This window comes from Panulirus ornatus, chromosome 4, assembly GCF_036320965.1.
Source record: "Panulirus ornatus isolate Po-2019 chromosome 4, ASM3632096v1, whole genome shotgun sequence".
Classification (NCBI taxonomy): Eukaryota; Metazoa; Arthropoda; class Malacostraca; order Decapoda; family Palinuridae; genus Panulirus; species Panulirus ornatus.
Window position 1 is genome coordinate 88,563,938 of NC_092227.1, and position 27,814 is coordinate 88,591,751.

General features: G+C 41.5%; 1 protein-coding gene across 1 annotated transcript in view; it reads left to right on the plus strand.

Annotated features, from left to right (window-relative positions):
* The first annotated feature begins 12,338 nt into the window (after nucleotides 1–12,338).
* LOC139746204 (aminopeptidase N-like) overlaps nucleotides 12,339–27,814 on the plus strand; it is a 34,488-nt gene continuing 19,012 nt past the window's right edge. Inside the window, 4 exon segments of the mRNA XM_071657140.1 lie at nucleotides 12,339–12,451; nucleotides 21,565–21,791; nucleotides 23,907–24,349; nucleotides 25,391–25,587. Of these exon segments, the coding sequence (XP_071513241.1) occupies nucleotides 24,314–24,349; nucleotides 25,391–25,587 (233 nt within the window). The 5' untranslated portion in view covers nucleotides 12,339–12,451; nucleotides 21,565–21,791; nucleotides 23,907–24,313.

Consider the following 27,814-nt stretch of genomic DNA (forward strand, 5'->3'; position numbering starts at 1 on the left):
CATATCATATTTGGTTGACCTGTTCCCCTTATTCCCTCCACTTCTAAAACGTTAGTCCTTTTTCTTTTTATTACCACACATCTCTCTTACCCTTTTATCACTTACTCGATCAAACCGTCCCATACTACACATTGCCTTTAAACATTTCATTTGCAACACATCCACCCTCCCCTATACATCCACCCTCCCTCATACATCCTTATCCATATCCCATGTCGCGCATCCATACAACCCTTCCGGATAACGACCTCTCTTTCTACACATTCCTCAAAGCTCCCAGAACCTTCACCTGCTCATTGTATACTCACCTTTCTCTCCTATATCCTTGCATTTATCTCCATTACCATCTTACCCATTAACAAATCAAACAGTCCTGTTGACATCACACATCCCCTACGTGGACCAACCTACTCTTGTAACCATTTATTCTCCACTATTCCTGCTCGTACACACTCCTTACACCTTTGATAAAATCTCACTGCTTCTAGGAGCTTACCTCCTACACAATATATTCTTAAGACCTTCCACAAGGCATCTCTATCAACTCATCATATGCGTTCTCGAGATCCATGAATGCCACATACAAATCTTTCTGTTTTTCTAAGCATTTCTCACATACATTCTTTAAAGCAAACACCTGATCCACACATCCTTCACTACTCTTAAAACCACATTGTTCCTCCCAAATCTGATGCTCTCTACATGCCTTCTCAATCAATACCCTCCCATACAACTTACTAGTTACACTCACTTTCCTGCTCCATAGCAGTATGAACACTCACCTTTAACACAATGGCTCCATACATGCATTTCGCCAATCCTCAGGCACCTCACCATGATTTATGCGTATAATGAAAATATGAAGAAACCGATCAACAACACAACAACTGCTTTATGATCCACTCCAGCTGCCTTGCCACATTTCATCTTACGCAAAGCTTTCACCAACTCTTCTCTCTTCATCAATCCACTCTCCATGACTCTCTAGCTTCGCATGCCATCCAAGCCTAAACACAAAATTTTTTTTTACCCTATCATCATATACATTCACATTCCATTGAAAGACTCATTCCATCTTCTCCTCACTTCATTACAACCTATTACCACTTCCCCATTTGCCCCATTTACCAATGTTTAATTGTTTTTCGCACTTTATTAACCTCCTTCCGATATATTTTTTCTTTTTTTTCCTAAAGTTTACTGATTCTCGCATACCCCAATTTTTATTTGCCCTCTTTTTCAACCTCTGCACCCCCCTCTTGACCTCCTGCAGCGACGTCAAAACACTTTTCTTTTTTCTTTCACTAGCAACTTTAACTCGTCATGCCACCATTCACTACTCTTTCTCACCCATCTTCTCTCGCGCGTGCCAGCACTGCTTTCCTAAATATCTCTCATTCCTCAACCGTTTTCTTTGTTCCGTTTACTCTCTTCTTTTTCCGCCGTGTAACCAGTCTCTCTCAGGTATTACTTCATAGACGTGTCTTTTCCAGGCTGGTTTGATTTCACCACACTCCTCTCACTCATATTATTTTCCTCTTTCCCGAAAACCTCTGCAGAGCCTCACCATCACCTCCATCTGGCAATGATCAGAAATCCCACCAGCTATTCTTTTCAAAACAAACACAACCACGATTCTCTCTCGTGCACACTTATCAGTTAGTCTGCAAACCAATGATGCCCGTTGACCGTCTCTCCTGCTCACCCACCTGCACGGATGTACGTCCCTCTGTCTGAACCAGGTAGGTAGTCATAATCACCATTTCTTTTTCAGCACAAATCTCCACAAGTTGTTCACCTTGACTATTCCCATCACTGAATACCCCAAGTCGTGGAAGTATACCCTCACCTGCCACATCATGAACACTGCTCACACACTCACTTGACTCCTCCCAAAACACTTTCATCTTATCATCCTGGTGAAGGAGAATGAAAGCATCGTGGCGGAGCCTGGAAAGTGGAAGCATTATAATGAGGTGGTAAAGCATGGTGATGAGGTGTGGAAACATAGTTATGAGGCATGAGAACCACGTAATACGGTGCAGAAACATCGTGAAAGGATCTGGAAGCATTTTGTTAGGATTTAAAACCTAGTGATAGGTTATGAAAGCATTGTGATGGGTCTGCAAGCATCGTGATAGAGGTCTGCAAGCACGATTCTTTCCTCTATCCTCCAGATATATCATCTACAACTTACTTATGATGATTTTTCTCTGAGGGAAGTAGTCTGTCTTAAGGCCACTTGTACAAAAATGAATCTCCTACAAACTAGAATATTGATATTTGATTCACCAACGGCTATTCAAACACTTCTGTTGGTTGACTTGATGAATGTTTTTCACACCTTAGTCAACGATCCTTTATCTTGAGAACAGAGCGTATAGCTGAAGCAAAATCGTTTATATTCAATGTTAAATATCTATATAAACATAACTGTAACAATAGGAATTTTTACCCAACAAATTGGAACGCACTCACAATTTTTAGATACATTAGTTACCTATTAAAAAGTTTCATTTTCTAAGAATATAAAACAAAGAAAAAGATCTAATGTATGAGTAACTAAAGTATTTTCTGCAACTTTTATTCATTTATTTTCATCATTATTTTCTTTGATAGCAACGGCTACGATGATTAGATTGCCTTTAGTTTTGGTAAACTAGAAAGATATTTTCAACATCAAGACAAACATTTGTCCTCAAACCCATATACAAGTTCGTTTATAGGTTAATATGTTTTGCATTGTTTTTCTTATTTTTAGCTAAATGTCTGTATCAGTTGTTATAGAATGTTGGGGTAATATAAGTGCATAATTGTAAAAAAAATCTTTATGGATTTCTGCTGTGAACGAAAGAGCAGCTGGGAACTTATGGTGTTTCATTTTCCTGCGTTTTTATGCATATACTAGATCACGCACACCACTGCGACCTCTTGCAATATATATATATATATATATATTGATCATGAGAGGCAAGTGTTTTGGGAGCAGCTGAATGAGTGTGTTAGTGGTTTTGATGCACGAGACCGGGTTATAGTGATGGGTGATTTGAATGCAAAGGTGAGTAATGTGGGAGTTGAGGGAATAATTGATATACATGGGGTGTTCAGTGTTGTAAATGAAAATGGTGAAAAACTTGAAGATTTATGTGCTGAAAAAGGACTGGTGATTGGGAATACCTGGTTTAAAAAGCGAGATATACATAAGTATACTTATGTAAGTAGGAGAGATGGCCAGAGAGCGTTATTGGATTACGTGCTAATTGACAGGTGCGCGAAAGAGAGACTTTTGGATGTTAATGTGCTGAGAGGTGCAACTGGAGGGATGTCTGATCATTATCTTGTGGAGGCTAAGGTGAAGATTTGTATGGGTTTTCAGAAAAGAAGAGTGAATGTTGGGGTGAAGAGGGTGGTGAGAGTAAGTGAGCTTGGGAAGGAGACTTGTGTGAGGAAGTACCAGGAGAGACTGAGTACAGAATGGAAAAAGGTGAGAACAATGGAAGTAAGGGGAGTGGGGAAGGAATGGGATGTATTTAGGGAATCAGTGATGGATTGGGCAAAAGATGCTTGTGGCATGAGAAGAGTGGGAGGTGGGTTGATTAGAAAGGGTAGTGAGTGGTGGGATGAAGAAGTAAGATTATTAGTGAAAGAGAAGAGAGAGGCATTTGGACGATTTTTGCAGGGAAAATATGCAATTGAGTGGGAGATGTATAAAAGAAAGAGACAGGAGGTCAAGAGAAAGGTGCAAGAGGTGAAAAAGAGGGCAAATGAGAGTTGGGGTGAGAGAGTATTATTAAATTTTAGGGAGAATAAAAAGATGTTTTGGAAGGAGGTAAATAAAGTGCGTAAGACAAGGGAGCAAATGGGAACTTCAGTGAAGGGCGCAAATGGGGAGGTGATAACAAGTAGTGGTGATGTGAGAAGGAGATGGAGTGAGTATTTTGAAGGTTTGTTGAATGTGTTTGATGATAGAGTGGCAGATATAGGGTGTTTTGGTCGAGGTGGTGTGCAAAGTGAGAGGGTTAGGGAAAATGATTTGGTAAACAGAGAAGAGGTAGTAAAAGCTTTGCGGAAGATGAAAGCCGGCAAGGCAGCAGGTTTGGATGGTATTGCAGTGGAATTTATTAAAAAAGGGGGTGACTGCATCATTGACTGGTTGGTAAGGTTATTTAATGTATGTATGACTCATGGTGAGGTGCCTGAGGATTGGGGGAATGCGTGCATAGTGCCATTGTACAAAGGCAAAGGGGATAAGAGTGAGTGCTCAAATTACAGAGGTATAAGTTTGTTGAGTATTCCTGGTAAATTATATGGGAGTGTATTGATTGAGAGGGTGAAGGCATGTATAGAGCATCAGATTGGGGAAGAGCAGTGTGGTTTCAGAAGTGGTAGAGGATGTGTGGATCAGGTGTTTGCTTTGAAGAATGTATGTGAGAAATACTTAGAAAAGCAAATGGATTTGTATGTAGCATTTATGGATCTGGAGAAGGCATATGATAGAGTTGATAGAGATGCTCTGTGGAAGGTATTAAGAATATATGGTGTGGGAGGCAAGTTGTTAGAAGAAGTGAAAAGTTTTTATCGAGGATGTAAGGCATGTGTACGTGTAGGAAGAGAGGAAAGTGATTGGTTCTCAGTGAATGTAGGTTTGCGGCAGGGGTGTGTGATGTCTCCATGGTTGTTTAATTTGTTTATGGATGGGGTTGTTAGGGAGGTGAATGCAAGAGTTTTGGAAAGAGGGGCAAGTATGAAGTCTGTTGGGGATGAGAGAGCTTGGGAAGTGAGTCAGTTGTTGTTCGCTGATGATACAGCACTGGTGGCTGATTCATGTGAGAAACTGCAGAAGCTGGTGACTGAGTTTGGTAAAGTGTATGAAAGAAGAAAGTTAAGAGTAAATGTGAATAAGAGCAAGGTTATTAGGTACAGTAGGGGTGAGGGTCAAGTCAATTGGGAGGTAAGTTTGAATGGAGAAAAACTGGAGGAAGTAAAGTGTTTTAGATATCTGGGAGTGGATCTGGCAGCGGATGGAACCATGGAAGCGGAAGTGGATCATAGGGTGGGGGAGGGGGCGAAAATTCTGGGAGCCTTGAAGAATGTGTGGAAGTCGAGAACATTATCTCGGAAAGAAAAAATGGGTATGTTTGAAGGAATAGTGGTTCCAACAATGTTGTATGGTTGCGAGGCGTGGGCTATGGATAGAGTTGTGCGCAGGAGGATGGATGTGCTGGAAATGAGATGTTTGAGGACAATGTGTGGTGTGAGGTGGTTTGATCGAGTAAGTAACGTAAGGGTAAGAGAGATGTGTGGAAATAAAAAGAGCGTGGTTGAGAGAGCAGAAGAGGGTGTTTTGAAATGGTTTGGGCACATGGAGAGATTGAGTGAGGAAAGATTGACCAATAGGATATATGTGTCGAAGGTGGAGGGAACGAGAAGTGGGAGACCAAACTGGAGGTGGAAAGATGGAGTGAAAAAGATTTTGTGTGATCGGGGCCTGAACATGCAGGAGGGTGAAAGGAGGGCAAGGAATAGAGTGAATTGGATCGATGTGGTATACCGGGGTTGACGTGCTGTCAGTGGATTGAATCAGGGCATGTGAAGCGTCTGGGGTAAACCATGAAAAGCTGTGTAGGTATGTATATTTGCGTGTGTGGACGTATGTATATACATGTGTATGGGGGTGGGTTGGGCCATTTCTTTCGTCTGTTTCCTTGCGCTACCTCGCAAACGCGGGAGACAGCGACAAAGCAAATAAAAAAAAGAAAAAAAAATATATATATATATATATATATATATATATATATATATATATATATATATATATATATATATATATATATATATATATGTATGTATATATATATATATATATATATATATATATATATATATATATATATATATATATATATATATATATATATATATATATTCCTATGAGTCCACGGGGAAAATGAAACACGAAAAGTTCCCAAGTGCACTTTCGTGTAATAATCACATCATCAGGGGAGACACAAGAGAGAAATATAACAGTCAGTTCATATACATCGAAGAGACGAAGCTAGGACGCCATTTGGTAAACATGTGATTATCCAATCACATTGTGTTTTCTGTTTTGTAGGTTTTTCTGTATTTCTGTATCCATACTCTATATTTAGGTTGTAGGTTATACTACCCTTCATGATATTGTTAATTTGTAATCACTTAAAGTAGCTTTAGTGTTTTTTTGTTCTTTTAACTGAGGATTTATCCGAATTTGTTTCTTATGTACATGTTGTTTGCGTTTTCTATTTCATATCCAAGTTTTGTAACGTAGTTTTTTTCTCTTTTTTGTAGATTCCTGATGATGCCTCTGAATGAAATGAAATGACCCTTTAGTACTGAAGTACGATCCCTTCGGCATGATGACCTGGCATTTGACCTGACCTTTAAGGTTCAGATCAAATGCCAGGTCAATATATCTAAAGATAGCACTTTCGTCCTCTAGGGTCGTGCCTTCCTGCTCCAGGATCTTACCGTCGTCCAGAAAGGTCGTGTTATCCTATGCAAGGTCCTACCGTCGTGCTCAGGGGTCGTACTACCTTGCTCGAGGGTTTTACCCTCGTGGTCAGGGGTCGTACCATCCTGATCAGGGGTCGTACCCTCGTGGTCAGTGGTTCTGGCTGGGGTGAGTGAGGCTGGAGTGATGGAGCAGGAGGAGGTTGGAGTTCACACAAGAGGTCACTTCCATCGGTCACATTTCGAACCCTCGTTCTTGAGTTGTGTGTGTATGCCTTCATCAACCTAGTCGCCAGATGAAAGATGTCATGACCTTACCAGGTCATCATAAACTAACCCTTGACTGTCACATGGTTAAAGTACCATATCCCAACCCATTAGGCTCCACCGTGACCCCATTTTCTGTTCGATAGCCAGTGTGATGTTGGAGAAGAGATAGTGTGGTTTTTATCACGATACCTTAAGGGGAGATGAGGTTCAGCTTGCCTTGAGAGATATGGATTATCAAATCAGTGGCGAAGATTCGTGATCTATTAGTTTTTTGGTTTTACGAATCTCTCCCTCCCTCTCCCTCCCTCTGCAAGGTGGGGACACTGTGGAGTGTTGGTGTCATTGTACGTGACACTGAAACTTTACAACGATGGTGCGTAAATAATGTATGTCAATAAGGGTTGATAGTGTCCTTGTGAATGATAGTGTTATGCTATCATTTCGGGTGATATAATAAGTGATACGGTTAGAAGACGAGGGCATCTGCTGGAGGATAGCATTATCATCTTAAATCCCTAGTTTATGTAGATAGAGACTGGACTTTTACCTCGAAACCTGTACAAAAACAAATGGTGGAAGGACATGTATTTTACAGTGGTATTCTTTAAGTGTCTTCTTAATCATCATCATTAAAGCAATTGTTTTATCCAGACTTTATGCATGTTGATAGTCTTGGCTTTGATATTACCTGTTGGAACTTCATTCCAATGCTCATAGTATGACTTGACTGCTAAGTACATTTGCCTCCATTTACCGACCTATTACCTTTATGAAATTAGATGATGGTGACCCCGCTACATACTCGCTACCCAGGATAACTTCTAACCCAACCCTCTCTGGAATAACAATATCGTCTTTCTAATATAACGTTTAAAAAACTACACGTGTGACATATCATGCCTCTGTGGTGTCTTTGGCAATACACCTGTCTCATAGTGAACTCAGCAGTACTTTCTTCCCTTTGGGGTGATTACATATCTATATCTATATCTATATCTATATATATATATATATATATATATATATATATATATATATATATATATACATATATTTGGTAAACATGTGACTATCCGAATGGAGGTCGGTTGCGTTCAAGTCTGTCACCAAGCGAATCATAAACTTATTATGTGGACAACAAGGGGAACTGTTTACAAGTTTTATCAACAATAAAGCTATCAGTTTATATAGCCCATCACTAATATCAATGTTACAATTTTTTTGTGTATTAGAAGATTCAATGATATTTTTCGTGGTACAGGAGTTAAGATTAATATCTGAATGGCAATTACTCCAGTCAATACAATGAACATAATCTTTAACATGATTAAACAAGGCATTTGATTCTTGTCCTGTTCTTATACTATATTTATATTGCTTGAGTCTAACAGAAAAATCCTTACCAGTCTGGCCAACATAAAACTTATAGTATGAATTCCCTCCATCCTTCTAACAAGATTCGTACATTTTCTCTCAGATGTTCTTGTTCCTGTGTTTATATGACCGAGGCTTCCAGTTTGTCGTGCCTGGTCCGGGGCCCGCCCGTGTACCCTCACACGTGCCCTCCACTACCTTCATTGTTGACGTATTTCCCGGGTACGTCTGCCAGAGCTTCTCACCTGAACCTTCCCAAATCCTCTCGTGACAGAGCGTCCTTCTGGTACGTCTTGCTCTCTTGTTTATTGTCTTTTCTTTTTTTCTTCCTATGGATGGACCTCAGTCACTGACCCTAGTCATAGACCTCAGTCATTAGCTGCAGTCATTAATCCTTGTCATTGACCTCAGTCATTGATCCCAGTCATTGACCTCAGTCATTGACCCCGGTCATTGACCTCAGTCATTGACCCCGGTCATTGACCCCAGTCATTCACCATCATAATATCTCACACGGATACGGATCTTGCTGATGTCCAGTCCTTGTTTCTCAGTTACCAGTCGTGTACCCCAGTGGTGGGTTGGCTGGGTTTAGTTATCACCCACCAGGGTCACTAAGGTCGTCCAGGTCAAGCTACATCCACCACCAGCCGGACGATCTTCCACATTTTCCTCTTGTGTGGGAGATAAGACCACATCCACTCTCACTGTAGACCATCTTCATACAGTCGCTCTACCTAACCTAACCTACGTAAACCTGAGCTTTATGGATCGTGGCTTCATCTGGCAGCACCATTGCTTCACCAGGAAACAGTTCCTGTGGTTTAACACTCTGAATATAAATATAGGAATAGTTAGCGCTTACTGTGTGTGTGTGTGTGTGTGTGTGTGTGTGTGTGTGTGTGTGTGTGTGTGTGTGTGTGTGTGTGTCAGTTTGGCACAGTCTCTTCTCGATGGTGGCTCGTTCTCGGTGTTGCCATTACTGGCACAGGTCAACCCATGTGTCACTGTAGTGTGGTGTAGTGGACTCTGAAGTGGTTGTGTGTGTTGTGTAAAATGTGGTGAATTACTTCATCCTAAATAGATTTAGTTCCTGACGTAATATGAAGGTAAGATTACATCTCCAACTGTCCTCACATTCTGAACATGTAGACTTCATTCATTCAGTAGATAAGAACCTGTAGAAATATAGTAGAAATGTGCCTGGAAAATTGAATTTACCTCATCATTTTATGGATCACAACAGTCTATGATATAACAACAGCGCTTATTCGAGTAAACAAAGGTAAACTGAAGAACATCTAGCTCTGTGGACGTGTAAACGAAGGTAAACTGGAGAATATTCAGCCAGATGAGTGATAAGACTGGATATAATGGTAACAAGTCTTCACTATGATTCATTATTGAGAGAAAAAACAACCAAAGAAACAAGTTTCCTTCGTCATCCTTGATGGATTTATTTCGCGAATACAAAGATGTTTTCTATTGTATGTTGAGTCGCTGACACCGCCCGGCCCAGCATTAGTGACCAGACAGAAGCAGTTATTGCCCCACACAAGGCGCCTGGTATTGGAATATCGACATTAAATCGAACGCACCAGGTATTTCCCCTGGTTGCTATCATCATGGTATCTGCCTCACATAATCGTTTGGCTGATAGTGGGCCGACAAGGTGATGATTGTGGAAGAAAAATGTCAAGGGCAAAATATAGGTGTATGTTCGAAAGCGAAGAATGGCCCAACCCTCCCACATACACATGTATATACATACACGTCCACACACACACACATATATACTAACCTACACATTTCATATATATATATATATATATATATATATATATATATATATATATATATATATATATATATACAAATATATATATATATATATATATATATATATATATATATATATATATATATAATATATATATATATATATATATATATATATATATATATATATATATATATATATACAAATATATATAATTCATACTTGCTGCCTCTATTCATTTCCGTCGCCACCTCGCCACACATGAAATGACACCCCCCGCCCCCTGCACGCGCGCGAGGTAGCGCTAGGAAAAGACCACAAAGGCCACATTCGTTCACACTCAATCTCTAGCTGTCATGTATAATGCACCGAAATCACAGCTCCCTTTCCACATCCAGGTCCCACATCACTTTCCATGGTTTAGAAGAGACGCTTCACATGCCCTGGTTCAATCCATTGACAGCACATCGACCCCGGTACACCACATCGTTCCAATTCACTCTATTCCTTGCACGCCTTTCACCCTCCTGCATGTTCATGCCCCGAACGCTCAAAATCTTTTTCACTTCATCCTTCCATCTCCAATTTGGTCTCCCACTTCTCTTCGTTCCCTCCACCTCTGACACATATATCCTCTTGGTCAATCTTTCCTCTCTCATTCTCTCCGTGTGACCAAACCATTTCAAAACACCCTCTTCTGATCTCCCACCACACTCTTTTCATCACTACATATGCTTTAACTGCACTGACTGGCCAGTTCTACGAGACAGAGTAAATCTTAATACAAACTTGGACATCTTCAATTCTTGTTTTCATTTTTGTTTTAATATGATAATGTTAAGTTAAGGAATAACTGTCTATCCCAGCAACAACAACAACAACAACAACAAGCCTTGGGTAAACAAAGAAATGAAATGTATGCTCAATGAAAAATGTAGAATTATACAAAATAGTGATCGTGCTCTGTTAAGAATAAGACAAAAGCTTGATATTGGATCCAAAAAGACCTTACAACGAGAAGGTAATTTAGATCACATGGTGTGAAAGATGCGTGGAAAGGATGAACAACATTATGTGGTTATAATATACAACTGAACGTGCCTGACTCAGAAAACACTGATACATATGTGAATGATGTAAATTCATTTTTTGTAAGATTTGAAAGAAATGATTTTAACGAAGATCGCAGTGATGTTATGTCGGTTATACGAAAAAGAAATGATGAAAGAATCGTGATATCGTATGAACATGTATTGTGGTGCCTCACTGACGCGTATTAGGCCTGGAGAGGCCACGGGACCAGACGGTGTGCCAGCCAAGGCACTACAGTGTTGTGCTGACCACCTGGCATTATCGTCACACATACTTCAGCTACTAATTCACGATTCACTAGATCAAGGGCTACGTAGTGGTGCCTGACATATGGAAATTGCCAGAAATAAAGCCAATTGCCAAAATCTCATTTCCTAAAGTGTTCAACGATTTTAAACCTATCATTTTAACGTCAAATATTATGAAATGTCTTGGAGACATAATGAGAAATCATTTGTGTGATAGCATGGATGACTTCAGAAATCTACTGCAGTTTGCGTATTGTAAGATTAGGAGTGTGCATTTCATTTCCAACACATCCACCCTCCTCCTTACAACCCTATCTGTAGCCCATGCCTCGCTACTATATAAAATTGTGGGAACCGCTATCTTTTAAACATACCTATTTTTGCTCTCCGAATTAACGGTCTCTCCCTCCATATATTTTTCGTCGCTCCCAGAACCTTTGCCCCCTCCCTCATCCTGTATCTCACTTTCGCTCCCATGGTTTTATTCGCTGCTAAGTCCACTCCCAGATATCTAAAACACTTCACTACCTCCAATTTTTCTCCATTCAAACTTGCGTCCCAACTAACTTGTCCCTCAACCGTACTGAAACTAACAACCTTGTTCTTATTCACATCTGCTCTCAACTTTCTCCTTTCACACACTTTTCCAAACTCAGTCACCAACTTCTGCAGTTTCTCACTCGAATCACCCACTAGGGCTGTATCATCGGCGAACAACTGACTCACATCCCAAACCCTCTCATCCACAACAGACTGCATACTCGCCCCTCTCCAAAACTCTTGCATTTACCTCCCTAACCACCCCATCTATAAACAAGTCAAAGAACCATGGAAACATCACATACCCCTGTCGCAGACAGACATTCGCTGGGAACCGATGACTCTCCTCTCTTCCAGCTCGTACACTTGCCTTACAGCAAATTACTATAAAGAAATCTGTGACATGGTGAAGAGCAGTGACTAGCGTTTAAGGTGACACCTAGAAGAAAAAAGATTCGTATCGATGATGATATTTTATCAAATTTTGTTTAATACAATCTAATCTGCCGAGGTGGGTCGATGTGATACGTGAAGAGGCTCGCCAGAATAACACTTGCCAGTGAGGGACGCGAGTCGTTCGCACTCACCCGACCTGACACCCTCACACACAGACATAGCTACTCAACCTTCATTATTGTCTCTACCTCAGCACTTAGTAAGTACGGAATCTATGTGATATTGTGAGAAAGTGTAGTTCTTTGCATATTGATTTATATCTATCTTTCGTCTGAGTTTCTCAGGCCCGCGTGTCATCTACAGTAATACAGACCATCTACAGTTTCGTAAGAATATGACGTATTCTCCGGTCACATAACAGGTCACATATCGACGGCAAAAGAGACTGACGTCTCCTGTGTGAGGTTTCTGACGAGCGCAGAGCCCCGTCTGGTGGTTTATCTTTGGTAGCGATTGTGAAAAAAGTGTCACATTTTGTCAACGTCAGTACAATCGAAGGACTCATGAGAAAAACGTGATTATTTTCTTTCCTTTCAACACCATCTTGATCAGACTGTTGAACATTTCCTGTTGACGAGGAACGAACAAATCTGTGACGGAAGAAAAGAAGAATCACTAGAAGTGTGAGTTTAGATGGAAAGAACTCGGAGGAAGTGAAGTGATTTATATACCTAACAATGGATATGGTGGTGAATAGAGCCATGGGAGCTGAAGTGAGCCACAGGGTGGGTGATGGGCAAATGTCTTGGACGCATTGAGGAATGTGTGGAAAGAGAGGTCACTGCTTTTAAGGGCAAAGATGGAGATGTTGATGGTGTAGGGGTCCCGTCGGTGCTGTATTGATGTGAGGTGTGAGCCTTAGGCAGAAATCTAAAGAATTAGATGAATTTGTTGGAAATGATTTCTGAGGAAGAAATGTGGTGTAAGGAGGTTATTCTAATATGAAATGATAGGTTAAGAGAGAGGTGTGGTAGTGAGAGCAGCATGTATGAGAGGGCTAAGAGGTGTGCTGAAATGGTTTGGATATATGGAGAGGATGAGTGAGGAGAAGTTGACTAAGAGGATATACATGTAAAAGTGGTGAGAACCAGGGAAAGGGGGAAACCAAGGAGGAGGTGGAATGGAGGGGGTGAAAGATGCTTTGAAGGTTCTGGGACTGGACATGTAGGAGGGTGCGAGGCGAGCAAGGAGTAGAACAAAGTGGAGCGATGTACTTCACTTAGGACGACGTGACGTCAATGGGCTAACACGGGACATATGAAACGGCCGAGGAACACCAGGGAAACATCTGTAGGAACATGTTGTGGACAGGGGCCTCTAGTTTCAGTGGATTATGTATAACAGCTGCCGTGTGAATGTGAACGAATGAGACAATTTTTCGTCAGTTCATAATCTGATGATCACACTAGTCTATGATGATACCGATGAAGGTGAAATCGCACTACAGTAAGAGTACGTATAATTTTCTCTCTTAATACTTTACAATATACAACACATGTTGCTCGGAGACAGTCCACCTCATTAGGGGTAAACAAATCATAACATTTCAAATCCCAACGCCTAGGAAGTTTACCAACGCTGAGAGATGTATTCATTATTTTTCAGTACTTGAGCATTTTGTAAAAATGTTTGTAGTTGTGTCCATGTTTTCAGAGCATGTATATGTGATCCAACAAGTCTAGAAGGTAAATGTAGCTTTATAAGACGTAACTTGAGGCAGTTATGTCGTCGTAAGTGGTTTCTGAGCAATACTCACTAGAAAACCAGGAAGAAGTATTATACACCTAGTAACAAAAATGTGGAAAAATAGGATAGATTTCAATGTTTGGTGTTGCCCTATTCTCCTAATTCAGCTAATGTGAAAAGGCTATTAGAGAACAGTATTTCTAATGCCTTCCAATATGATAACACTATCAGTAAGAGACTAAATAAAAATTACGCCATGTTATCAGAAAATTGAGTGTTTTCGCCGTTAAATGTAAGGTAGGTAAACATGTTTATGTTGGCTGGAACTGAGAGATGCTATTTGCACCGTCATTCAGTACGCAGGGATGACCAAAGGTGATGCTGTCGCTAAACATTAGCAAGAAAATGATCACCCAGTAGACCTTAGCATCGCTGTCATATTGTGCCAATCATCGGATTATTCTACCCGTAATATCATTGAATCTTTCTTAATTGCTAATACCAATAACATTAACCTATCCCCAGGAAACATTAAAGCGCATTATGCTATCATCCAAATTATTATGAAAGAATGATCATGATAACATAAGAATAGTCGAACACACATCTCGCTACCCAGGCCACACAATTCCCCCTTAACCACAAGGCATCCCTCCCCTCCTCTTACCCGTGACTGGTCAGGTCTGTGTCTGGTGTGGCACAGCAGCAGGGTGTATAAGCCTGTGTGTTGGTTGGGGTTGGGATCTGAAACTTTATGAACTGTTTACATCTGATGAGTCGGATTGTCTCCGAGTAACATGTGTGTTGTGCATTGTGAAGTTTTAACAAAGAAAATTATCTGAACTCCTACTGAAGTGCGATTTCACCTTCATCACTATCATTATAGACTAGTGTGATCATATCATCATCACACACACACACACACACACACACACACACACACACACACACACACACATATTTATATATATATGTGTGTGTGTGTGTGTGTGTGTGCGCGCAAAACGTCACACCACACGCGTGACTTCATGAAAGTAGAATCAACATTAGAAAAAGAAACGTGAGAGCATTGAGCACTTTCCTTTATTACTACATCTTCAGAGGTCTAGCCACAGCGTGAGAAAATAGATACCGTGGAGTTGAACATGCTTGAATGCTATCTGATGCCTTATCATAATGATGTTTAGTCACGCTGGAGTCTATTTTATTTCTGTCAGCCCTCTCCCTACGCTGGATAGTAACCTTGGCATTGTTCTAATCAACTGAGCGATTATTATCACTAAAATGTACAAACAAGACATTAAATTGCTGGCCAGTGAGTATGCTGTACTTATGCTGTTGGCCAGTGAGTATGCTGTACTTATGCTGGCCAGTTAGTATGCTGTACTTATGCTGCTGGCCAGTGAGTATGCTGTACTTATGCTGGCCAGTTAGTATGCTGTACTTATGCTGCTGGCCAGTGAGTATGATGCACTTATGCTGGCCAGTGAGTATGCTGTACTTATGCTGCTGGCTAGTGAGTATGCTGTACTTATGCTGTTGGCCAGTGAGTATGCTGTACTTATGCTGGCCAGTGAGTATGCTGTACTTATGCTGTTGGCCAGTGAGTATGCTGTACTTATGCTGGCCAGTGAGTATGCTGTACTTATGCTGCTGGCTAGTGAGTATGCTGTACTTATGCTGTTTTATGATAATATCTAATCCCTTGCTCGTTTCACTTACGGAAAATTTGTTGCAATCTCTGCGTGGAATTTGATATGTGCAGCCAATGACCTCAACAGGTGAATTCCCGAGCAATATACCTTTAACATTAAGACTGGATTTGAATTCGAAATGTACAATAAATTTTAATAGTAATGAACTACTTTTTGACAGACGGAAATGGAAAGGTAAAATTGATAGATCTTTTTCTACACTTCTTTGTACTTAACTGATCTGAGTGCTTTATCAGTAGACCAATCAAAATACTGTAATTCATGGTCAGTACTGTAGTGTTGGTATCTTTAACCAGTAATTCAAGGTCACGTATAGATACAGAAACTAACACTACACAATTGGCCATAAATCACGGTAACTTATGTAGCTTATTGATGTCACTCAGAGATGCTAACTTGACGTTTTACAAGCTTGAATCTAAACTCCTGAAGTAGACAAGAAAATCGATTTGTTTTACTTGGCAAAATCTACCGTACATATGTTTAAGAACATTTGTAATGCTAAAGGTATAATGACCACGAATTCTCCGGTCGATGTTTGTTAAGGCATCATGTATATGCAGTCCGGGATTTGTTGATGAAGAGTTTGAGAAGATACATTTCACTGGATACAAGTTAAAGTATCCTAGATCTTTCATTGATAAATCACATAAGTTGGCAATCATTTTACAGAGGTAAACCCAAACATTCCCTTGATACCAAGAATCTTTTAGTTCTCCCTTTTAGTGATTATCTTACTCTACTTCCCATGTTGCTTAAATCCTGTAATGTAAATGTAGCCATCAGCAATAGCAATACCATGAAGGATAGCTTAATGAAAAACCCATCAGACGAGAGATTCTGTGGGATGTGTTTACAGAATCCTTTGTAAAAACTGTAACTTGTTTTATGTAGGGCAGACTAGTAAGGATCTTTATGTTAGATTTAAGCAACATAGATATAGGATAAGAACAGGTAAAGAATCAAATGCTTTGTTTAATCATGTTAAAAAGTATGACCATTGTACTGACTGGAGTAACGGTAATTCAGTTATTAACTGTAACTCTTTTCCCACGAGAAATATCACTGAATCTTCTATCATCAAATACAAAAAGAATTATAACATTAGTATTAGTGAAGGCCTATACAAATTGGATAGCTTTGGCGCAGGCAAAATTTGTAAGCAGCTCCCTTTCCTGTCCACATAATAGAAATTTTATGACAGGCATGAAGCCAGACCCGAACACCACCATCCGGTAAACAGACGAATGGCCCATCCACCCATATACACACATATATACATAAGCGCCCATACACGCACATGTACACACGTATACATAACATGTATGTACATATACATACACATACACAGACATATACATACATATATACACATGTACATATTCATGCTTGCTTACCTTCATCCTCTCTGTCGCTAACCCGCCCCACAAGAAACAGCGTCGCTACTCCCTGCTTCAGCGAGGTAGCGCCAGGTAAACAGACAAAGAGGCCACATTCGTTCACACTCGGCGTTTTATTGAACTCCACCTGCAAACTTTGAGGATCAGTTGTATAGAGAAAAATGAACATTTTTCATTCTATGCCGTTTTTCCAAGAAATGTCTCCTTTAGGAGAGAGACGTCCAGGACAAAATGTAGAGCAAGAGTTGCCAGGCCAGCGGTAAACACCGAACATAATGATACACAAGTTACACAGTAAATTCCAACACAGTAGTAGTATCAGAATTACCTATTTACATGTTCTGAATGATGGCAGGCATGTGTGTAAAGATACGTTGCTGATATTATGTGTTCAGTAGGAAAGTGAAAGTGCCTGAGGTAGCGTAATGAGAGACATGTTCGAACATTTGCAATACTGTTCACAGGGCGTGATGATGAAGGCAAAGTTTGTGCCAGGTGTCCGAACACTACAGGCCATCAGGTGATTGGTTATGGAGCATAATTGGGCAGTGATAGTTTTCGTTCAGACGTTGCTCGTTCAATTACGATTTTGTACAAATAAATACATATAGACTGTTTACACACTTGCGATGTTACGAACCAAAAACATACAGTTGCTTAGACATTCGACCCGATTGCACCAGAATCCGAAGCAGTGAAGCATGGCTCGACCCACAGAGAACCTACTTTGAGGGTAACACACAACAACACAACGTACAACACGCGTGGGTGTCCACCTGGTAAGACCTATTGGGTATGAACTGTCAACAAGAATAATGGTGTGTGTGTGTGTGTGTGTGTGTATTGTATCCACACTTGTGTATGGCATCGTATGCCAGCCAGTCCTACACTGGCTAGAACCTTCTCGATCATGCGTAACGTCCGTTGTGTACATGTAATGTTTTATGTACATTTACCAGTGTACCACAACACCAGTCAACTGATTTGTCATAACTTAGTTCATTGCTTTAGCCTTGCCCGGCATGTGGCACGTGTGCACCACGACAGACGACCTAACCCACCATCACGAACATAACAACAACAACAACAACAACAACAACAACCTTTATTTACGTAATTTGAGGATTTATTAGATCGCTTGTTATAAAGCCTGAACACCAGATCATTACTGTAGCTTTCTTCATTAATAGCCGACGTGAACTGATAACGTAGCACTGTCTTACCACAACTCCACAACCTGACTCGTTACGTGCGGGTTAACGGTACAACATCCTCGTCTACGTTACTGATCCGTTGTTCACCAAGGATGTAGCGGTACGCGTAGGTCGAGTTGAACTTATGTAAGGTGGGGGGGGGGGGGGGGGGTACGCTTATCGTATGTTTGGGGGGGGGGCGTGTGACGTTCAACAAAGGAAAAAAATACAAAGGCATTCACACACCAACAAATCACTGAGTATTATCGCATGTAGTTTGTGATAACAGAAGATATCAGAAACTCACAGATTACTGCGACAGAAGTGGTAAGGTATACAGGTAATGGAAGGAGAATACACTGTATAATGTCATTGTGACTAAGAAGGCGCACATAACGTATCTATAGTTCAGTTGTCTGCCACAGTAACTGCATATAATCCTATATATTTACAATCATGTTGATGGAAAAAAGCATTTTGCTTCATCCGAGGTAAAACGTTTGCCTCACAAGCTTATTATAGCCATTACTACGAGTGAAATCAGGCCAACCAAGTCTTAAGTCAACTTTATAGATGAAGATCATCAAAGTGTTTGAATCCTTGTATTAGATCACCTCTTAACTTTCTCTTCTCCTAAATAGGTTCGAGTCGTTTACTCTGCTGTCGTGAGATATGTTGTCTGTGTGTGAGTCACCTTGGTAGCTGGAGGCTATACTCTCTCCATTATGTCTGTCTTACTTTTATTTATATTTACGTAGGATGACAAACACTGGACACAATATTCAAGATGTAGACGAACCATTTATTGTAGAAAATAAGGATGATTCTCCTGGACTTAGATTCAAATGCTTTTCCCAGGATAACAAGATTTTTTTTTTTGTTCGTTCTGTTCCTACGTTTCTGTGCACTACTTCCTTGGCTTTATGTTACCAGAGATTATCAAGTCCGTCCTTTTTCCTCATTTATCTTTTTGAATATTAGAGGAATTCATGAAGAGTTTTCCCTTCGTCACACATGTTGATTATATGATGAACGTAATCAGTCAGCTTTGTCACACATGATCAGTCTCGTCAACAACCAAGTTGAGACTTGTGTATTAAGTGCTGGTCATCGAAATGTTTACATTCTACCTCGAATGATGCTCTTCATAAGTTTACCAACGACAAACATTAAGCTAATTGGACGGTAATTTCCAGGCAGTGACCTTGGCAAACTTCCATTCATCTGGAACCTTGACCTGTAGCAAGTGACTTACTGAGAAGGACAGTCAAGAGTTTAACTGTCTCATTCTTCCGTCTCTTTCATTGTTGTGGGATAAAACTTATCAGGAGTTGCCATGTGAGTTATTTCACTTCCGTTTATTCTTGACTGTTACTCCCCGGTTTTTATGTTAATATGTTCAAGAAAAAAAAAGTGATTTAATATTTCTGTCATGTCTTCGTTGTCATGAACCAAGACGTAGTTTTCCGTTATCAATGGAGTAATAGACTGGGTAATGACTCTCTTGCTTCCAACATATCTGTAAAACTCTGTGAGTTCCCTGCCATACCACAGCTCTCACAAACCTCTCTCAGTTCTTTCTTCATTGCATCAAGTCATACCACACGCTCCTCACACACACCACACACTCCTCTCACATACCACACGCTCCTCACACACACCACACGCTCCTCTCACATACCACACGCTCCTCTCACATACCACACGCTCCTCACACATAGCTCCTTTCCACAGCTTGGATTCTTCACATCTCTGACTCATTCCAAGTCCATGTTTCACCTGCATAAATCACAGTTGAAGGACTTGTCTCATAACTTACGCAGATTTACGCATCTTTATTACGTAGTAAACTTATGGTTGGGGAGCGTGGGGTGGGGTGGGGTGGGGTGGGGTGGGGTGGGGTGGGGGGGGGGTGGGGGTCGTGAACTTATTGTAATGTTGTGAGGGGTGGGGGGGGTCGGGGGGGGGGGAGTTAGTAAATGAATCGGCTGTGGAACTTATTCTGACATTTCAGACTTCTGTTGCTTAGCGAAAAACCTTCACTATATCTGTTATTTTCTTTGAAATCGTTTGCCATACTGGCACCATTAACGAGAAATATCATACTTAAAACAAAACGAGTATAGTGAATCACCAAAGAAAATGTGGTGAGTGTACCTTGCAGTGTAGATGTTTAGTGACACAATGACACAAGCGGCAGGAGAAGGTATACCACTCAGAACGAAAAGCAGTTTTATGAAATTCTGGTCCATGGGGTCCCAGCCAGCGGGAGGATCCCGCGGGATCCCAGCCCATGGGGTCCCAGCCAGCGGGAGGATCCCGCGGGATCCCAGCCCATGGGGTCCCAGCCAGCAGGAGGATCCCGCGGGATCCCAGCGCATGGGGTCCCAGCCCAGAGTGTCCCAGCGCATGGGGTCCCAGCCCATGGTGTCCCAGCGCATGGGGTCCCAGCCAGCAGGAGGATCCCGCGGGATCCCAGCGCATGGGGTCCCAGCCCAGAGTGTCCCAGCCCGCGGGGTCCCAGCCCATGGTGTCCCAGCGGATGGGGTCCCAGCCCAGAGTGTCCCAGCGCATGGGGTCCCAGCCCGCGGGGTCCCAGCCCATGGTGTCCCAGCGGATGGGGTCCCAGCCCAGAGTGTCCCAGCGCATGGGGTCCCAGCCCATGGTGTCCCAGCGGATGGGGTCCCAGCCCAGAGTGTCCCAGCGCATGGGGTCCCAGCCCGCGGGGTCCCAGCACAGTTGGTCGCAGGAAGTTGAACTCGCTTGATACTACTTACCTCGTGAACACCTTAAGCACGGCTGCAGCACGACCCTTGAGCACGACGGTACGGCTCTTGAGCATAGCGGTATGACCTTTGAGCACGACGGTACGACCCTTGAGCACGACGGTACGACCCCTGAGTATAACAGCCTGGCCTTTGACCTGGCCAGTAACGATTAGCCAAAACTGGATCACCATGCCAGAGGGTCGTACCGTCGTCGTGTTCAAAGGTCGTGTTGTCGTGCTCACTAGTCGTACCATCATGGTGAAGGCTCTACCTTTGAGAGGCGAGCATTGCATCATTAACACATGTTGATAAAAATCATTAACGTATTCTAATAACGATACATATGTTGATAACAATCAATCACTAACACATGTTAATAAAGATCATTAACATATATTGATAACGATCATTAGCATATGTTGATAACGATCATTAGCATATATTTATAACAAGCACTAATACGTGTCAGTAACAATTACTAACATGTTACTAACGAACATTAACACATGTTACTAACGAACATTAACACATGTTAATAACATTGTTGTAGTTAATCTGCAGATCTCGTCACGTCTGGCTGGGAGGCGGAGGGAGGTGCCCAGTGCTCAGGAGAGACACACACACACAGCGCGAGACATGAAGACCAGGCGAGACACGCTGGACATGGGCCTGGCCATCGTGGGGTTCATTGTGGTCATGGCCATCCTAATCGGCGGAGGCATAGTGGGCTACCTGGCCATACCTGATGATGAGACGACCACCACAACCAACCCGGAGGTCAGCCACAACCTGTGGTTGTAGACCCTGAGGTGCACGTGTGTCGTAGATCCTGAGGTGCACGTGTGTTGTGGTATGAGGTGCACGTGTGTTGGGGTATGAGGTGCACTTGTATGAGATGCACGTGTGTTGTGGTATGAGGTGCCCTTGTGTTGTGGTATGAGGTGCACTTGTGTTGTGGTATGAGGTGCACGTGTGTTGTGGTATGAGGTGCACTTGTATGAGATGCACGTGTGTTGTGATATGAGGTGCACTTGTGTTGTGGTATGAGGTGCACGTGTGTTGTGGTATGAGGTATAAGGTGGTGCATGACAGTTCCCAGACAGCTGGTGGGGACAGTGATGAATGCCAATGGTAATTACAGAAGTATGACAAGTGCCAGTGAGTAATAGTGGGAAGAGAAAAAAGTGAAGGGTGACCTGATCACAACCTTTATCTTTCTATACTACTCGATGACGTAGATCGTGAACAGTTCTTCGATCGATGTTGGAACAGAACAACTTCTTAGATAACATATGCAGGTACTTGTCTAGTGTGATATAACTGATGGATAAATGGAATGAACGGGGTTATGAAATGTGATTGTGGACAACTCACGTAGATCTAAGAAGTTGTATGACAGTAGTACATATTCAAGAGATAGGGCCCCACGAATGTACAACACCCCTCCCCGTACAGTACAAGATATGGGGCCCCACGAATGTACAACACCCCTCCCCGTACAGTACAAGAGATGGGGCCCCACGAGTGTACAACTCCCTCCCCGTACAGTACAAGATATGGGGCTCCACGAGTGTACAACTCCCTCCCCGTACAGTACAAATAGGTAATTACAAATGGAGGGCAATAAACATGGGACTTGAAATATGAGAACTGATCTACAGGTAGATATTAAGGGGTAAAATTTTGCCAAACATGGAAGAGAGAAGAGTAGGGAAATAATTGATGGTGTGAACATGTGTGACTGATGGTGTGAACATATGTGACTGATAGAATGAACATGTGTCACTGATGGTGTGAACATGTGCCACTGATGGTGTGAACATATGTGACTGATAGAATGAACATGTGTCACTGATGGTGTGAACATGTGCCACTGATGGTGTGAACATATGTGACTGATAGAATGAACATGTGTCACTGATGGTGTGAACATATGTGACTGATAGAATGAACATGTGTCACTGATGGTGTGAACATGTGCCACTGATGGTGTGAACATATGTGACTAATAGAATGAACATGTGCCACTGATGGTGTGAACATATGTGACTGATAGAATGAACATGTGTCACTGATGGTGTGAACATGTGCCACTGATGGTGTGAACATATGTGACTGATAGAATGAACATGTGTCACTGATGGTGTGAACATATGTGACTGATAGAATGAACATGTGTCACTGATGGTGTGAACATGTGCCACTGATGGTGTGAACATATGTGACTGATAGAATGAACATGTGTGACTGACTGTCTTTAATGTACCTCCTGTGTTGTTGTTGACTGTAGTTCATAATAAGTTTTCCTTTCCTACAACATCTATAATTATTCAGGTTACAATTCACTAATGTTTGCATAATTCTTCATCTCTGCAGGAAGGGTATACAGTGCTCCTCGTTAAGACTAATTAACTATTTCCCACATGGTGTTTTCATAATGAAACTACAAATTCATATTTTTATCTTCATATTATGATAAGGTTTTATCTGCTGGCTAAACAGTTATTTCAAAGTTAAGAAGTGCTGAAGCTGTATGTCAGTGAACAGCCATAGTGTTAACAACTATCTAATGTTCTGTATAACTATAACATGTGTTGTTCTTCATTGTTTTGTATAACTATAACATAGTGTGTTGTTCTTCATTGTTCTGTATAACTGTATCATAGTGTGCTGTTCTTCATTGTTCTGTATAACTATATTATAGTGTGTTGTTCTTCATTGTTCTGTATAACTATAACATAGTGTGTTGTTCTTCATTGTTCTGTATAACTATATTATAGTGTTGTTCTTCGTCGTTCTGTATAACTATAACATTCGTCTTCCAGAATTAGAGTGAGTAATGATTATCCAGTGTGAAGGATTATAATGATCAATGTGTTTCCTTTCGTCTAGAACATGACCACTATGGAATATTATACCACTGACGAATACATGACCACTGAGGAATACACCACTGAGAAGCACAAAACCACTGAGGAATACATGACCACTGAGGAATACATGACCACTGGGGAATTCGAAACCACTGATGAACACAAGACCACTGAGGAACACAAGACCACTGAGGAATACATGACCACTGAGGATGATGTGTCTACGTCCTCATCCAGTGTGGTTGAGAAGCTACCTAGTAACTTGAAGTGTCGACCTTCACTTGAGGACACAGCTTACCCTCGTCCCTCAACCCCGTCCACTACCTGGTCAGACTTCAACCCTTCGTCAGCGGCAACTTCAGCGTTCTCGGCTACGTGGAGGTGGAACTCGAGGTCTTGGAGCCGACCTCCAACATCACCCTCCACATGGCTGATATCATCACCCACAATGACACCATCACGGTGAGTGTGCGACTCATCCATCGCATGTGTAACAATATGTCGTCTCAAATGTGTACAAAGATTCTGGTGTATTGTTTACTCTCTCCTTCTGACATATGTTGTTACATTGTTTGTATTTTCTTTTGAGGTTGATGAATCCGGCTGTATTTTTTTTTACGTTGGCGGCTCCAGTCACGGACGAGAGTCCACATGAAGGCCGGACCTTAATTGAAATATAGAGAGGATCAGTGAAAGGGAAAAAGAAAAGACAGGAGAAAGTATTTATGAATTTTGGCGGAAGAGAAAATCTTTTAAAATGTGTGCCAGGTCATAGTTATTGGGAAAGACATGAGAAGGTAGAGAGTTCCAAAGCTTCGACGTATATGGTAAGAAACAGTTATCAAAACGGCCAACTGAAGTTTGTGCGGTTTCAGATTTATCATATCTTTACGTCAATCAACATTTTGACAACTAACTATTCATACAAATAAAATGTGGTTGCAATGCACTGAGGTTGTAATACACTGTGATTGTAATAGTGTGCGTTTGCAATACAGTGTGGTTGCAATAGAGTGTGATTGTAGTACACTATGTGTAATACGCTTTGGCTATAATACACCACGTTATAATACACCATGGTTGTACAGCATTGTGGTTGTAACACACTGCGATTGTTCAACGTTTACTTGGTTTTAGGTCACCAGAGATTATCTTGCTTAAGTCTTTCTCCTCCTTTGCCTTTTGCATTTCAACAGAATTAATACTGTAACTTGCCTTCTCGTTTTGTTACCGTTATGTAAACTTATCGATTTTAAATTTCACTTGCCGCCTATGAGCCCAATTCATTAGTTTGTCTGTATCAGTTTAAAGCTAAAGATGTTAATATTCACTTCTAGATTCATTTCCCAACGCTGTGTCATCAGTATATTTTGGCATCTTGCAATGCAGCCTGTTATCAGCATTCTTAAAGTGTATGAGAAAGATAATCTGTCCAAAGACTGATCCTTGTGGCACTCCACTTGTTACGTCTAACCATTCTGAGGCATCTCTTCCACCCACCAGGTGAGGCAGGACGGTGAGGCGGTGGTCATACGGCAGCACGTTTATGATGCCAGACGCCAGTGGTACGTAGCCAAGCTGGACCGAGAGCTTCGTGTGGACCACAATGTTGTCGTCTCCCTCAGCTTCACTGGCGTCCTCAGCGACCAGCCGAGAGGCTTCACCAGGTCGTCTTACCTGGACTCCAGCGGCGACACCGTGTAAGTACGTGGCAGGACAAGAGATAACACGGGTACCTGATGGTCCATGATGAGACTGTCTGAGATCATATATTCATTTGCAGAAGAGAATTGTCAAGCAGGAGGCACCTTCCCCCACCCACAAACATCTCCCTAGTCTTGGTACCAGTACCCAGATGTGTTACACTTGTCACTGATGGCAGGTAAGAGTGGTCACGGTGTCAATAGTCGCGTGTTTTTAAGTTGAAGATGTTCGTGGTCATGTGTTAGTAGTTACAAGCGTTGTGGTCGCAGGTGTTTGCAGTCATGTTTTCCTGGTCACAAGTGTTCTTTGTCTTTTCATATGGGTCGCTGGCTGGAAGTGTTGTTGGAGGAATACCCTTATATTCACAGGTGTCTATTGTTACAAATGTTAATGGTCGAGAGTTATTGGTTGTATACACTACTTTAAGAGAGGAAACTAAGCCAAACTTGTTCTCTCAGTTGAGTCTCTTCTGGTGTCATACAATATACAGTATCGAACATAAAGAGAAGGTGATGTATGTGCTTGACGAATGTGTCTGTTGTCCACTATCATGTGATAAAGATCCTTGCTATGTGGACTGGAAGGCACGCCCTCGTCACTCAGTCATTATCGATCTAGTGAGTTGTTCACTGCAGAGGTTGACCACATCTCAGCAAATGTCTGGAGATTCAGAAAGATTGACCACCGTGACACAACTCGCATGGCAGTGATCCTGTATAGGAATTTCTTTATGAGGAAATAAAAGTCAAACAATTTTCATCGTTGCTTCTGTCATGACCGACACGGTGGGTCATCCAAGGATATATACAGACGTGACCTTGACTTTGTATCCAGTAACTCAGCAGAAAGTTGCAGATGCACATGTTCCACAGAGGGACTGTAGGGTTTGAGAGCTCAATATAAACTTCCTACTTATCATTCGAACGATTAGATAATGAACAAAGGTGTACAGGAAATACCTTCAAGGTGTTTGCCTTTCTCCGTAACCGCTCAGTGAAACATTCTAACCTCAGAACTATACAAGTGGTCCCAGGGATGCATTAAAAAGGGAAACACTTTTCATGATCTTGCAACATAGTGTTGAGTGATGTGTTGTAGCGCTACTGGAAACACCCTGAAGTACTTAAGCATTGTACATACCTTGGTAGCTTTGTATTAGATTTGTGAGTACAAAGTGCAGATCATGTGTCTGTAGTTCCGAGCGCTTCAAGCATTCAACCCTGAACCAATATGAATACAATCTATATATCATTATGAAGATTTCTACCTTCAGTAATGTTACTGATTCCAACATATATATATATATATATATATATATATATATATATATATATATATATATATATATATATATATATATTGAAACTCACCTAAACTCCCACTTTCTCGAATGCTTATAATCTCATTCCCATCTTTCAGATCACCAATATAGACTTTCTGGCACAAAGTCTAGTGGTTATCTCTCCTGTCTCAAGAATCTTAGTAAATCATCCGTCATGGCTTTCGATATCTCCACAGTATCTGACAGAGAGTGGCACGTCTGCTTTCTAAACTCCCCTCCTTTGGTTTCACTGCTTCTCTGATGCACAGTTTCCTCTCAGGTCGGTCAATCACAGCAGCCGTTGATGAGCGACTTCCCTCTCCTATCCTATCAACAGTGGTGTTCCTCAGAGTTCTGATCTGTCACCTACTCTCTTTCATCTGACCATTAATGATCCTCTCACTTCTGCTTCTAACCTTATTCCTTCTTACACCGTTGATGCCACTCTTCCTACTTAACCTCACCTCCCTCCTCTCTGCACGTCAGTACCTGCTCGCTCTCTCGCGCTGAACATATATCATTGGTTCGTCCACATCTTGAATCTTGGGTTCAGTTTTGGTCATCCTACCTGAACACAGGTATGATGGAGAGAGAACAGCGTCCAGCTACCAAGATGATTCCCGGACTGATAACAGATAATCTTACGTGAACACATTAAACGACTGGAATCTATTTAGCTTAGAAAAGAAATGGTTAACAGTTGATCTAATACAAAGATTCAAGATTATCAAAGGCTCTGATGATCTTGATGTAACAGGTTTGTTAAGCCATGACTAGCAGGTCAGTCATCACCAGCAGGTCAGTCATCACCAGCAGGTCAGTCATCACCAGCAGGTATATGTATATGGTCTAACATTCAGTTGTTGTGATGACGGTGAACTAACCAGATCGCTCAGGTTTCT